This window comes from Hydra vulgaris, chromosome 12 (assembly GCF_038396675.1).
Source record: "Hydra vulgaris chromosome 12, alternate assembly HydraT2T_AEP".
Classification (NCBI taxonomy): Eukaryota; Metazoa; Cnidaria; class Hydrozoa; order Anthoathecata; family Hydridae; genus Hydra; species Hydra vulgaris.
The window spans coordinates 46,430,561-46,445,230 of NC_088931.1; the positions used below are offsets into that span (position 1 = coordinate 46,430,561).

Genomic DNA, 14,670 nt, shown 5'->3' on the forward strand with positions numbered 1-14,670 from the left:
TCCTACAATCAAGGAGGCTACTTTAATTGTTATTACAACTCTCTCTCAACTTTATAACTTCAAAACACAAACCTTGACGAACAACTCTGCTGCGTGGAGAAACGAGTTAAGTGAGGTACTACCAGAGATGTGTTCTGGCTTATGAGGAAAGCGCTCTGCCTCTACTGCATAACTATAAATTATATATATATATATATATATATATATATATATATATATATATATATATATATATATATATATATATATATATATTTATATATATATATATATATAGATAGATAGATAGATATAGATATATATATATATATATATATATATATATATATATATATATATATATATATATATATATATATATATATATATATATATATATATATATATATATATATATATATATATAGATATATAGATATATGTAAACTATATGTAAATTAGTAGAAAATCACTTAACAAAATTTTTTCTCCTTCTACACTGTGTTTCATCAATAAAGACTCATCAGAGATCTTTATTGATGAAACACAGTGTAAAATGAGAAAAATTTTTGTTAAGTGATTTTCTACTTATTTATAATTGCTCTGTTCTTTCAAGAACATTGAGCACATATATATATATATATATATATATATATATATATATATATATATATATATATATATATATATATATATATATATATATGTATATATATATATATATATATATATATATATATATATATATATATATATATATATATCTGTGTGTATAATTTTTTTCCAGAATTGAAAAAAAAAGAAGAAGAAGATGCACTTCGAAGGGCTGCTGATCAAGCACGCTATGAGGCAGAATTAAGTCGAAAGAAAGAGCTTGAAGAGTTAGAAGCTCGAAAACTAGAAGAAAAAATTATAAACAACAAAGAAATAAAAGTGTCAGATAATGTTTTGAAAAATGAAGATAGTTCTCAGACTACTACAGTGCATTTTTTATTTTTTAAATGTTTATTTAGAGTATATATTTTTTTTTAAATTAAAAAGTTTATTTCTCAGATTTACTTTATATAGCTTTGCATCATTTTAAATTTAGGATATAAAACTTAAAACAGAAATTGAAAAGTTTGAGCTTGGAAAGATTAAACTTGAAGAAGATGCACAAAATAAATTCCTTGAAGTAGATGCACAAAACAAATTCCTTGAAACAAAAAAAAAAGAAGAGGAATTAAAAAAACGTGAAGCAGAACTTCTTGAGCAAGAAAATAAACGCAAAGAAGAGCTTTACCAACAAGCAAAGAAACTTCAAGAACAAAAACGAAAACAAGAAGAAGAAGAGAACAAGCGGCTTGAGGAAGAATGGAAAGAGCGAGAAGCTAAAGCTAAGATGGAAGATGAAAAACGTCGAAATTCATTTACACAGAGCAAAGTAGAATACAAGCGAATACAGAAATTAGCTAAAGAAAGAGAGGAGTTAAGTAAATTGCAAAAGCAAATTTCTGTTCCTGAAGAAGAGCATCATAAAGAAAAAGCTCGTACTGTTGCTTCAGTTAGTGTAATTTCTGATCAAGAACAAATCTCAACTTCCTTAAACAATACCGAGTAAGTTATTTTGTAAATTTGTTTTTTGCTTTTTTATTTCTTTCAATTTGAAAATTAATTAATTTTTTTAACATAAATTAAAAGTTTTTCACTTGCCAATATACTTGATCAAACTTGCCATAACATAATAAAAAAAATTAAACTTAGAAAATAATTAAATTAAACTAAATGTTACTGTTTTATTTTATAAATAAAACTAATATGAATGCTTTATAAATCTAATATAAAAGATATCAATTCAAAATTTATCCAGAAATTTTATTAAAATTAAAAATGAAATACTTTTTTTAGTTTTGAGATTTTATAAAATCTCAAAACTAAAAAAAGTATTTTATTTTTAAATTTATTGAAAAATAATACAAATAATTTTTCATTTTGTCAAAAATGTGACATCGTAAACTTGAATGCTTTATAAATTTAAATGCAGTGCAAGTGTTTTATTATAACCAATAAAGATGAATTAATAATGGGACAACCCAAAACTTGCACATAAATTTAATTGTTTAAAAAGACTCTCTATTAAATGCACACATTCAAACCAGGTATTTTTACAACAAAAAAAATTATGCAGAATCAAAATGCTAAAATTAGGCTTTGAGAGCCAAAGATGGAAAACAAACAAATAAGCTGAAATTTTCTTTTAAAATATCTCAAAAAATAATTTGTTTTGGTAATTTTAGTTTACGTAAAACTTATTTTGTGTTCATTTATGAAATTAGCACAACTTTTCTTAGCACTTGATTTAGCAAGATCCCTTTAACATACAATTTGAAGGTGTTTAGTATAAAGCTCTACCTTATCAAATACAAATAAGATAAATACTTTAATATACAACTTAAAGGTGTTTAGTATATAACTCTCCCCTAATTTTAGAATATATTAGTTCTTTTATTGATAAATTATCTTTGTTGGAACTCATCCTTATTATATATATATATATATATATATATAATATATATATATATATATATATATATATATATATATATATATATATATATATATGTAAATGAATATATATATATTAGGGTGCATCCAACGCCCCATACATTCAAAAATTGATCTGTCCCTATTCTTAAAACTTTCTATTGGTTCTCACAAGACACCCAGTTAAATTTTTTCAAAATTAAATGAGATTTAGGGGGGCCACCTCAAGTCTGAAACTTGCAACAAGACCCTAAACAGAAGTATGTCATGTTGGGTCTCAAAAGAAGCGAAACTTTATAAAAATTTCAAAAATAGTTGTCATTTTTTTGTTAAAAATACCTTGAAAATTTTTTTTGACAAAAACATGAAAAAAAAAGTTTTTTTTTAATTTTTTGTTAAAAAATAATAATTTTTATGCAATAAAACTTAGAATAAAAATTCTTGTGTAAAATTTTGTTCTTTTTGAAATTTTTATAAATTTTTGCTTCTTTTGAGACCCAACATGTCATACTTTTGAAAAACTTTTTTTCCTTCTGTTTAGGGTCTTGTTGCAAGTTTCAGACTTGAGGTGGCCCCCCTAAATCTCATTCAATTTTGAAAAAATTTAACAGGGTGTCTTGTGAGAACCAATAGAAAGTTTTATGAATAGAGACAGATCAATTTTTGAATGTGTGGCGCGTTGGATGCACCCTAATATATATATATATATATATATATATATATATATATATATATATATATATATATATATATATATATATATATATATATATATATATATATATATATATATATATATATATATATATATATATATATATATATATATATATATACACATATATACATATATACATATAATATTCAACTCATCCTTATTACATATATATATATATATATATATATATATATAACATTCAACTCATCCTTATAATATATATATATATATATATATATATATATATATATATATATATATATATATATATATATATATATATATATATATATATATATATATATATATATATATATATATATATATATATATATATATATATATATATATATACATACACATATATATTAGTAGAAAATCACTTAACTAAATTTTTTTCCATTTGACACTGTGTTTCATCAACAAAGATTCATCAGAAATGAGGGGTGATTAGGCGTTTATTAGTTTTATGGCTTTATTCAACACGGAGCTTATTAGAACCCTCACACTGTTAATATTGAAAAAAAGTTCAAAACTAAAATCATCTTACTAAAGAACAATTTACAAAAAGAAAATACAATGTTGAATGCGCTAACTTATGTAAACACATTAGGACATAAAAATCTTTCACATAGATGGCAAATGCGTTAGAAATTTCAAATTACTTTTAGAAATTTTAAGTTGTTTTTAGAAGTATCTGGTTTTAAAAAATTCTGACCCTCCGTTTATTAATACTCCCCTACTGTTTATTGGGCAGGTGGGAAGATGAAATTTAATTAGAAGTAATTGAGATTTTAAACAAGAGGAGCTATTATTAAAATAATATCAAAATGCAAAATAAGTGTAGTAAAAATAGGTGTATATATTATATATAATTCTTATTATATATATTTATAACATTGATTAATATAATGAAATAATATAATGAAATATTTTTTAACATAATTTTAACAAATTTTTTTTTTTAATTATCAATTATTAATTTTGTAAGAGTAACAATCATCAATTTTGTTCATTAATATTGTGTCATCTACTATCAACATGTTATGATACTGCAATTGCTGTTGTTAATGCAGCAGTTGAAATCACAACTTCTGTTATATACCAGTTTTTTAAAAAAAGTGTGTGTGCATATTTGGTTAAATCATATTTTATGTACATAAAATAATAAATTAAAAAAAGCAACATATTGCATATTAAAAATTTTTATTTTAAAAATGTTTTTGAAGAAAAGAGTTTGCATAAATTAAATCTTTTTTAAAAAGAATTTTTTTTCTAAAAATTTTAAATAAGTTACGTTTATACTTTTTTTTGTTTACATGCATAAAATACAACTTAATCTGCAGTATTTGATATGTATGCAAGTCACTGCCCTTATTTTTACCTGATATTCTTTCAGTTAATGATTCCAAAGAAAAAATTTGTAATAGTTTGTATAAATTTGTATAAGTAACAATAAATAGCACTCTTACATTTCTTGCCCCTATTTTTCCTATTTGTCATAAATTTATCCTGATTAAGAATCGTGTAAAAACATTAGTCATAGAAGGCTGGTGTAGAAAGAATTTTAATCAGTAAGCCCTATCTCTTATTTAAACAACTTATCTATTGATTATCACATGATTAATTATTTTATCATCATATTTATTTTATCATTAATTGATTTTATAAAATGTATTGCAAAAACAAACATCCTAATTAAAGTTAGCTAAGCAATTTAACAATTAAACAAACAACTTAATTAAACTTACAGAAGTTTGTAAGCAAAGGAAAGGAAACTAACAGTAAATAAAGTCATAATGTATTTTCTATGGCCTGGTTAGAAAAGTGCAAATATCGGGAGGTCTGAGACAATCCAAACTTATTATTACGACACATGTTTCTACTATATTAAATCTTTTATGAATGTATGTATATATCACCTTAAGTTTTGTCTGATACTAACTTGACTATTAATTATAGGTGATTCACTGTTTACATATTATTACACAAGCGATTCACTGGTTTACATATTATACAATTATAAAGGAATAAAGTTGTTTTTACATTCTTAACTCAGCTTTTTCTTAATTTCACCTACACAATTTTTATTAAAAATCTAAAGAGTTTTTTATATCCTTCACTACATGTTTAATTTTTTACATGTTTAATGTATATATATATATATATATATATATATATATATATATATATATATACAGGCCTTGTTTTAAAGCGTAAACTGGCGCACCATTTACATATGCCCTAAGCCATTTAATATAAGCTGTCAACTATTTCATGTAAGCTATTTTTTAATATTTAAACAAGTCTAAAGAAGTCATTTAAGTGGTAAGATAAAAGAAATAATTAATTTCATAAAAACCACTTATAAAGTTTGAATGACAATTACATAAAAAAGTTTGTATGACAATAACATTTGATATTCCTGCTATTTACAAATGTTACAAACTTTAGAAAAAACAAAGAAAATTTTATTTTTATGAACCTATCTTTACCATCAAAAATGTTCAGTAAAAGAAAAAAAAAAGATGCTATAGAAAAAAAAAAGAAATCATAAAATAAAAATAACAAAAAATTTTATATTTATTATCTTGCAACAGCAAGAATATTTATTTAGACTAGATTTAATTTTTCATAATAAACAATAACAAAAAGTAATTAACCAATTTAAGAAATAAAATAAAAAACAAAACAAAAAATTATTATCTAAAAAATAGTACATGTTAAATTTTATTTTAAATTAGCGCCACTTTTGATATTTTAAATTTTGTTTGTTTTGTATAATGATTGATTTTATCAAAAAAATAGAAAACGCTAGTTTATTACAAACATTAAACGACATCTTATAAAGAGTTATTTTTTTGTGCTAATAGTTGCGAAAAATATTAGTTTAGAAAAATAATATTTGATAATAGTTACATCAGCTTTATATAAATAACAGATTATGCAATGTCAAAAAAATAAAAGCAGAAATTTCCTTATAATTAAGAAAGAATTTTGATTAAAAAAGTTATTTAAATTAAAAAAATTAATTCATTTTTTTGTTGGTTTTTCTTTCTCCTTTTCAATTTTTTACAAACAATTAAATTCCTTATAAACATGTTATAACTTATAACACTGCATCAAAAAAATTCATATTCATAAAGCATACGTTTAACTTTTTTGTCTTAAGGGAAGTGAAAGTGCAACAGTATTAATTTTTTAATAAATTCTACTTTTAAACTGAAATCAATACAGGCCCTTAAATCTTTGAATCAATAAGACACGTTTTTTCCTTAAGTGTAAGTTTCTGGATTTTTTTTATTACTTAATACTTTATATAAATATTTTTTTTTTTACTTAATACTTAATACTAAAAGTATTTACTTATTACTTAATACACATTCCTCAAGAACTTTTTCTACTATATTTTATTTTACTATTTGCCTTCAAAATATATATTAGCAATGAACACACCAACCAAATAAGTGGAGGAGGGACTAGTTTTGATTCAAAAAAGGTACTCGCCAAAATTACACCAATTAAAATAGCACTTACACCAATTAAAATAGTTACCAATTTGGTTCAAAGACCACAACAAAATTGGCAAGCTAGAGCTCACTCTAGTAAGAATTTACCCACAACGATTACCACCAGATTACTCGTCCTGCATTGTAGCATGCGCATACATACCGGAGTGGGTAGCCAACAAGCAAAAACCATAAACCTACCAGCTCCTACACCAAATTGAAAATATTATCTCTAGCAATACACCTGATAACAAACCTCTAATATATGTAAATAGTGACTTAAATGGTGCCAACACTAAAAATATAACCAATGTATATAGTCTTCACCAATTGAATTACTAACTAGACAAAACTGTGTTTTAGATATAATACTTTGGAGCACTCCAAAAACAGTATACATAAACCTTCCACCACTTGGAAAGTCAGATCACGATATAGTTCATGCTCTCCCATTAAATTCATTCTATTGCAAGACTAGACCAGCACCCATATTAGCAACATACAGATCCAGTAACATTGCAGATACTGCAGAAGCACTGAGACAAAAATATTGGAAACAAATTATCCCAAGTCATTTATTAAATTTTTCAAGTCATTTATTAAATATTCACTAAAAAATTACATAGCTAGCTACAAACCTTCTTAACTAATTACATTCACTAATAGTTTTTTCTTTTTTTTTAATTATTTTTTTATATATTTTTTTTATATATTATTTATTTTTTCTTAAAAATCTAAAATTATTTATAGATTATGCATTCAACATAAATTATTTTACCTCATTTTAAATTTTAAATATGTAATTACCAATTACTATTTTAAATTTTAGGTTATTTAATTTTAATTTTGTCCAATTAAAATTAAATAACCTAAATTATAAATTTTTATTTATCAGTTTTATAAACTAATTACTAATAAATAACTTACACCCACTGACTAATTATTTTCAAGTTTCCGTTTAAAATCTAAATAAAAACCGTAATTTTCTAAACAAAATTTGTAGCAAAATTAATTTTTCTGCTACTTGCCTGATGATTGTGGAAACACACGAAACTCCGAGTTTTAAAACTATATTATCTATATTTATTATAAACATTAGCTATATGCTAATTTCTGTTTCTGCAGGTAACAGTAACAATTTATTACTAATACATTTAGTAAAAATTTACTACTAATACATTTCTCAACAATATTTTAATTTAGTAATTTAACAAGATTTTACTCTCATCAATATGACCACGGATTTAGCGCGGATGACAGCCTTACAGAATTTGTCATTCGAGAGAGTAACTTATCTAATGTTTCAAAACTTACGTTTTTCCAGGTATCTTGAAGACATTCGCAGAGACTATTTATATTAGTTGGGAACATTATGCGTACCCTTCTGTCCAGCTCATCCCGCAGTTTCTTAATAGGGTTTATATCAGGTAGTTGTGGAAACAAAACAAAGTCATGGTTTTAGGCACTTTCTGCTTTTCTTTTATCTAAAAATTTGAACATAATTTAAAAGTGTGTTTAAGGTCATTGTCTTGTTGAAAAACAAACCCTTTACCAATATTATAAATACCAAATGGCACAGCATAATGAATCAAAACACTATTGTACACTTTTTTATGTTGATTTGATTTAACTAAATCACCAACTTTTTTCACCCTAAATCATGACATAACCACCAGTGTGTTTCACTGAATAACTCAAACAAATATCATTAACATGTTCACCTACCAATCATCGGACATAGATGCCTGGTTCCAAATAATTCAAACTTTGAATCATCAGTCTAAAAGGCTTTTTTCTATTGATCCAATGTCCACAATTTTTGATCTGCCCATTTAAACTGTTTTTGTTTATATACACGCTGTAACAAAGGTTTTTGACATGCTATTATACACGTATTATACACATATATAAACGACCATTTTTGATCTGCCCATTTAAACTGTTTTTGTTTATATACACGCTGTAACAAAGGTTTTTGACATGCTATTATACACGTATTATACACATATATAAACGACCATTTATATAGACGACTCTACATAATCGTCTCTTGACCATATTAACTGATATTAGAGTTTTTCTTTATTTAATTCTTCTTTAATCGCAGTGGCTGGAAGTCGTCTATTACGTTTGCTTTTAACTATTATATATTTGTCTTCCATCTTTTTTGTGCATCTCGGTCTTCCTGTGCATTTTTAGTCTAGTTTGTCCATGTTCTTAATTGTGTTAACGTGTATATTACACTTGACTTAGGAATTTTTTAGGACTTTTTGCTATTTTATCACACTAGTAACCTTCTTCAGATAAAATCTGAATTTTTGCATGTTTTTAGGTGTGTTTGGGTTTATGGTTATTTGAAATGAGTCCTTTTTTACTGCAGTATGAAATAGGCATAAGTTGCCTATTTCATACTGCAAAGCTTAATCATTGATAACGCTTATCTGGCATGATAAGGTAAAGTGGTCTCTGAGGAGATGTTTGTTACTTTGCTACTACACAAATTACGTTTACACCTTAGCATTTTTTCCCATTTTTAGGCCTTATATTATTGTATGCATACTTTTTATTTTGCAGTCAATTTTTTATTATGTATGTTTCTGTTTGGCGTTATATTATTTGTATATCTTTGTTCATTATAAAATGTGTATTTTTTGATGTAAGTATTGTTTGGGAGCACTGTTTTAATTTTAATCATTTTTTATTTTAAAAACAAAATATATTTTTATTAATCTTATTTATCTTATTTTCACTTTTTGTTTTTAAAAAAAATGAAAACTTTAGATAATATTTTCTAATTCATAAAATTGTTAAACTAGAGTTTTTATGTCTAATACTAATAAAAAATATTTCTTTAACAAAATGTTTTTATTTCTTTATTAGTCGAAAATCTTTGAAAAAAGATGATCGGTTAATGCGCCCACCTCTTCCGCCACGACCAACAATATCTGGTCCAGTAAATGTCAGTACTGTCACAAGAAGTCAAAATGATACTGTTGCTATTAAACGTGATGTGGTTAAACCCACAAATCGACCTCCTCCAGCACCTGAACAGCCTGATTTTGTAAAAAATCAAATTCGACCTGCTAGGCCTAAAAACCGAGAAGAGGTTTCAAAATGGTGGAAGGAAATTGAATATTCTCGCCAAGCTGGGCTTGATAAAGAGTTTAATCCATTATTATGGTTTCATGGTTTGTTTTCATTTGTTTATATATGAGTTTTTTATTTTCTGACTTTTATAAAACAATATATATATATTTTTTAACAGGTATTATTTCCCGCCATGAAGCAGAGAAAATTTTAGAAAAGAAAGACAAAGGTTCCTTTTTAGTAAGAGTTAGCGAACGTGTATGGGGTTATACAGTATCGTTTAAAGACATTGCTCGATGTAAACATTTTCTTATTGATACTTCTGCTAATGGTTATCAATTTTTTGGTACAGAACAGATTGTTCATAATTCTTTAAATGAATTAATTGATTATCATAAAATAAATCCTATATCTGGATTAGGTCAGGAGATATTAATTTATCCATGCGGTCAAGAAACTAACCCACCAGATTATGCTGATTTGTTTGTTGAAAATACTTTGGTTTAATATGATATACATAAACTGTTTTGCATTGCATACAGATAACAACAAATTATATTTATATTATTATAATGTTATTTGTAAACCTAATTTACCTTGTTAAATAAATTTGTAGAAAATTTGTAGATAAAAAGATTAGGAATTATTGTCTGTATTTTGCACACAGTTGTAAATAGTATGATTTGTGTTTTCATTATAATGAGTATTTTTTATTTTTATAGAGAATATGTTTATTTATATGTATGATGATTTTATATTCTTTTTTTGATTAAGGAAATTTTTTTGTTTTTAAAACTCGTTATTCATATTTTAAAACTTCAATAAAAATTCAATTTTATTCAATAAACAAAATAAAAATAAAAGTTTACATACTGTTAAAAATTTTTCCTTATTTGTGTCTTAAGCTTTAAAACATTTATTTTTGTAAATTTAAGCTCTGCCATTTTAAATTTATGCTTAAAAACTGTTGATGTATCATTTTTTTAAACTTTTGTGGACTATATTGCTATTTATGTGAAATCTGGTAATATACCATTTTCTTAGCTTAATTTTAAGTCTGTTGTATGCCAATTTTTGTCAATTGATTTGATGACTTTTAACATCTATATGAAATCTATTGATTTGTCAGTTTTTATCATTTATGTGAAATCTATTGATCTATCGATTTTTAATATTTATGTGAAATTTTTCTCTAATGTTTTTTTGCTGTTGAACAAGTAGTGGGTTCAGTTTTAGTTGAATAATTATACATAGGTTTTATGTTGTCATTTAATATTTTGCATTTGTTAATGTATGTGGTGGTTTCTTTTTTTAGATAAAGTATTTTATACACATAAAGTCATTTTTCTTATATTGGATTTATAATATGCCTACAACTCTCCAATATGTGGCTTTCTCAAGTGCTGTTAATGTTAGTTTTTGGCATGAGCTTAGTAAGCACAAACTTGAGGAATATAAACTTGATGATACAGCTAAAGATATTGTTGGATCTTTTGTGAATAGTAAGAAATTTTTAAACTTTTAATAATTTATTAGAAAATTGTAGAAATTAATATACAAAATTGTAAATACTACAAACATATTATATAAAAATAGAAAATTAAAAATGTATGTACGTATGTATGTAAGAGATTTCATTGCTAATAAATGTATATTTCAGCTTTGATATTTATATCATTAAAAGTAAAATTGCCTCAATCGTTTATTTTAAATTACTATATTGCAATTAGATTTAAATTCAAACCACTTTATAAAAAATTCAAACATTGTAACTATAAGAAAAATGAAACTTTATTTTTGTGTTTATATTTATATTGCAAAGTATTTTTTTTTTAAATAAATGTATACATAACATTATTGCTTTTGCGATATCAAGATCAAACATTTTCTATAAATAGGCAAGTTGTTTCTAGGGATTTAATTTAAAAAGAAATCTGTTTGAACAAAAGAATTTTATTCCTCTAAATTTCTCTTATAATTCTCAAATAATTTTGTGATTAATTTGAAATTAAAAAGAAAATTGGAAAAATTTTTAAAAATTTCAACACTCAATAATTTTAAGTTTAATTCAGCAGCATCTGTAATACCCAGCCCATAATACCCAGCATAGTGAGAATCATTGCTGAAAGTTAAACGTATATCTAGCTACAGTAGCAATATAAGATTTAGAACATAGTGTAAATGAAAAAGAAAATTTTATTCAAATTGTAACTGTTTTTAGTAGTTAATTATATTTTGTTTCTTGTTTTAAAAGTAGAAACATTCTATTGCAAACATTAAACCAGTGATTGCCAAAGTTAAAATAAAAATAAATTGTAAAAAAGTTAAATTGAAAAAAAAAAATTATTCTACTGTTCTGTTCAAAGAAATTTTTATTTAAAAAAATAAATTGAGCATATTCTTAAGCATAAGGAAATATAATTCTGTTTATTTAAAAAAATAAATTGAGCATATTCTAAAGCATAAGGAAATATAATTCGGTTTATTAAAAAAATAATTTGAGCATATTCTAAAGCATAAGGAAATATAATTCGGTTTATTTAAAAAAATAAATTGAGCGTATTCTAAAGCATAAGGAAATATAATTCAATTAAACCAAATATTTTTGTTTCACTTTTTATTGCAAAACAATTTGAATGAAAAAATTGAATGAAAACATAAACTTAAAAACCATTTGAAATCTGAATTTAAGTTTTTTTTTTATCTTTATATACTTTCAATATACAATTACACAATTACAAAAATGTTGTTTGAATAAGCTCTTTTTTTTACTTTTAACCCAAATTAACTGTTCCGCGTTTGATCACGTGAAAAACCTTTTTGCTGTATTGCTTGGCCACGCATTTAAAATAATGATCAATTATTTCTGGCGTACAAGGATCAGCTCTGTTAGATGCTAAGCTGTCCGCTTTTCTTGTTGGAATTTTTTTGACCATCTCTTAATAAAGCCATGAAAATAGTCTTAGCCAGGCTCGCTATTTTTGAATAAATGCAACCAACATCCACATTTAAGGTAGCCAGTTACAAATCAGAGGAGTTCATTTTGGGTTTAACCATAATCCCAGTCACCAAGTGATTAAAACACATCATTCTTTCGGTTTTGTTTAAGACTACCATTGTTATACCTGAGTCATGGAAACCTTTGTTGTAGTTATGTTTGCGATCTTTGAGTATTGAGACTGTAACGCTATATTTGAATGCAGCTTTTCTCAGTGATGTATACTTTTCTTTCATATTAGTTAATTTGGTTAGTATATATCATCTTCATTGTACATTATTGTTTTTTTAGTTGACATTTCGAAGTGAGTTGAGTTTAATTGAGTGAGTGATGATTATTTTGAGAAATAACATAATTGATTTTTAATAAAGAGTAAGTGATGATTGTATTGAGGAATAACATAATAATTCATTTTTAATTAAGAGTAAGTGATGATTGTATTGACAAATAACATAATAATTCATTTTTAATTAAACTGCAATTAACATTATGTTAATTAGATAAAGTTAGTCACTTAATTATTAATCAAGTGTGCAGTTTTATCAGAAAAGAGTTTTTTTTTATACGTTTTTGATTTTCTATTTAACTTTAAGTTTCAGCTGCATAAAAATTATACTATCAGAATGGAAATTAAATTTCCCATAACATGTGGCTAAAATAAATTTTTCTATCAGTTTAGGTTCTAGCGGTATTTTTTGGGTACTTTAAAGTACCGCATTGTAATTAAATATAATTTGAAACTTTAAAAAACATTTTAAGTCTTTTTCTTTATAAAATGTTTATAAAATATATTTAAATGAAACAATATTTTTATTTAAAAAAATATCAATAAAATTTTAATGTTGTTTGAAAAAAGAATTATTTCCTTATTTTAAAAAACTTATACTTATTTAAAATTATACTATTTATTTCTTAAAGCATTCATAACACACAACATTATCATCTTATGTTTGTTTTCTCACAATTTAATTGTTTTTTTTTTTAAATAAGGGGGCAATTGTTTTAAAGCAAAAAACAATTGCGATAAAATGAGCTTCTTTTTTTTTAAGAACAAACTAAATTTCAATATTGAATAATATTTAGTAATATTTTTAAATAAATTTGATAGTTAAACCCAAGCATTAACTTAGATTTTGATAAACTTAAATATATTTTTTAAATCAAAATTAAATTATATATTTTTAAAATCTAAATTAAATTATTTTTTTTTATCAGAATAAAATTATATATTTTAATTAAATTAGTTTTAAATTAAATCATATATTTTTTATCAGAATTAAATTATGTTTTTATGACCAAGCTTAAAGTATTATCAATTTTCAAGTGAAAAAATCAATCATTACAATAAAATAAAACCAAAATAAAAATAAACTTAATTTTATTTGAGTTTTTTTCATTAGTAAATAGCACTTAAATCAAACATAATTGTCATTTAAACTTTTGTATCAAATATTTTTACTAAACCTCATTCAAAAGTTAATGTGACTTTTTTTAAAATTAATAACTTCCTTTATCATACCGCTTATAGTATTATTTAAAAATTAAAAATGATAAAAAGTTGCTTAAACGAAATCGCTTATTGCTTACATAAAATCGCATAAGGCGTACGTAAATTGCTCTACGCGTAACGCTTTAAAACAAGACCTGCAGTTTCAAGTGCATTAAGCACTTTTGTATATTAGCACTTTTGTAATGGGATGTAAGAATTTATTGATTTGAAACTATAAATTAAAAAAAATAGTTGAATGTAAGTCAAACCTAAAAAAGTAATATATTTATGTTTAAAATTTCCAAACTATGACAAAAAGAATTTTCTTTTCTTTAACATAGTTAGGAAATTTTTAAACTAAAAAAAG

The 14,670-nt window shown here is 23.9% G+C and overlaps 2 protein-coding genes across 4 annotated transcripts in view; both read left to right on the top strand.

Moving 5' to 3' along the window:
• Positions 1-10,611, top strand: part of LOC100205554 (SH2 domain-containing protein 4A) — a 31,600-nt gene extending 20,989 nt beyond the window's left edge. For both annotated transcript variants that reach the window (XM_065813461.1, XM_065813462.1), the window contains 4 exons: positions 767-960; positions 1,070-1,575; positions 9,610-9,917; positions 9,995-10,611. In XM_065813461.1, the coding sequence (XP_065669533.1) occupies positions 767-960; positions 1,070-1,575; positions 9,610-9,917; positions 9,995-10,323 (1,337 nt within the window). In that variant the 3' untranslated portion in view covers positions 10,324-10,611. The remainder of the gene's footprint in view (positions 1-766; positions 961-1,069; positions 1,576-9,609; positions 9,918-9,994) is intronic.
• Positions 10,612-11,117: 506 nt separating this feature from the next.
• The window catches only part of LOC100201900 (ubiquitin-like modifier-activating enzyme ATG7), a 62,039-nt gene continuing 58,486 nt past the window's right edge, over positions 11,118-14,670 (top strand). For both annotated transcript variants that reach the window (XM_065813459.1, XM_065813460.1), the window contains exon 1: positions 11,118-11,318. In XM_065813459.1, the coding sequence (XP_065669531.1) occupies positions 11,183-11,318 (136 nt within the window). In that variant the 5' untranslated portion in view covers positions 11,118-11,182. The remainder of the gene's footprint in view (positions 11,319-14,670) is intronic.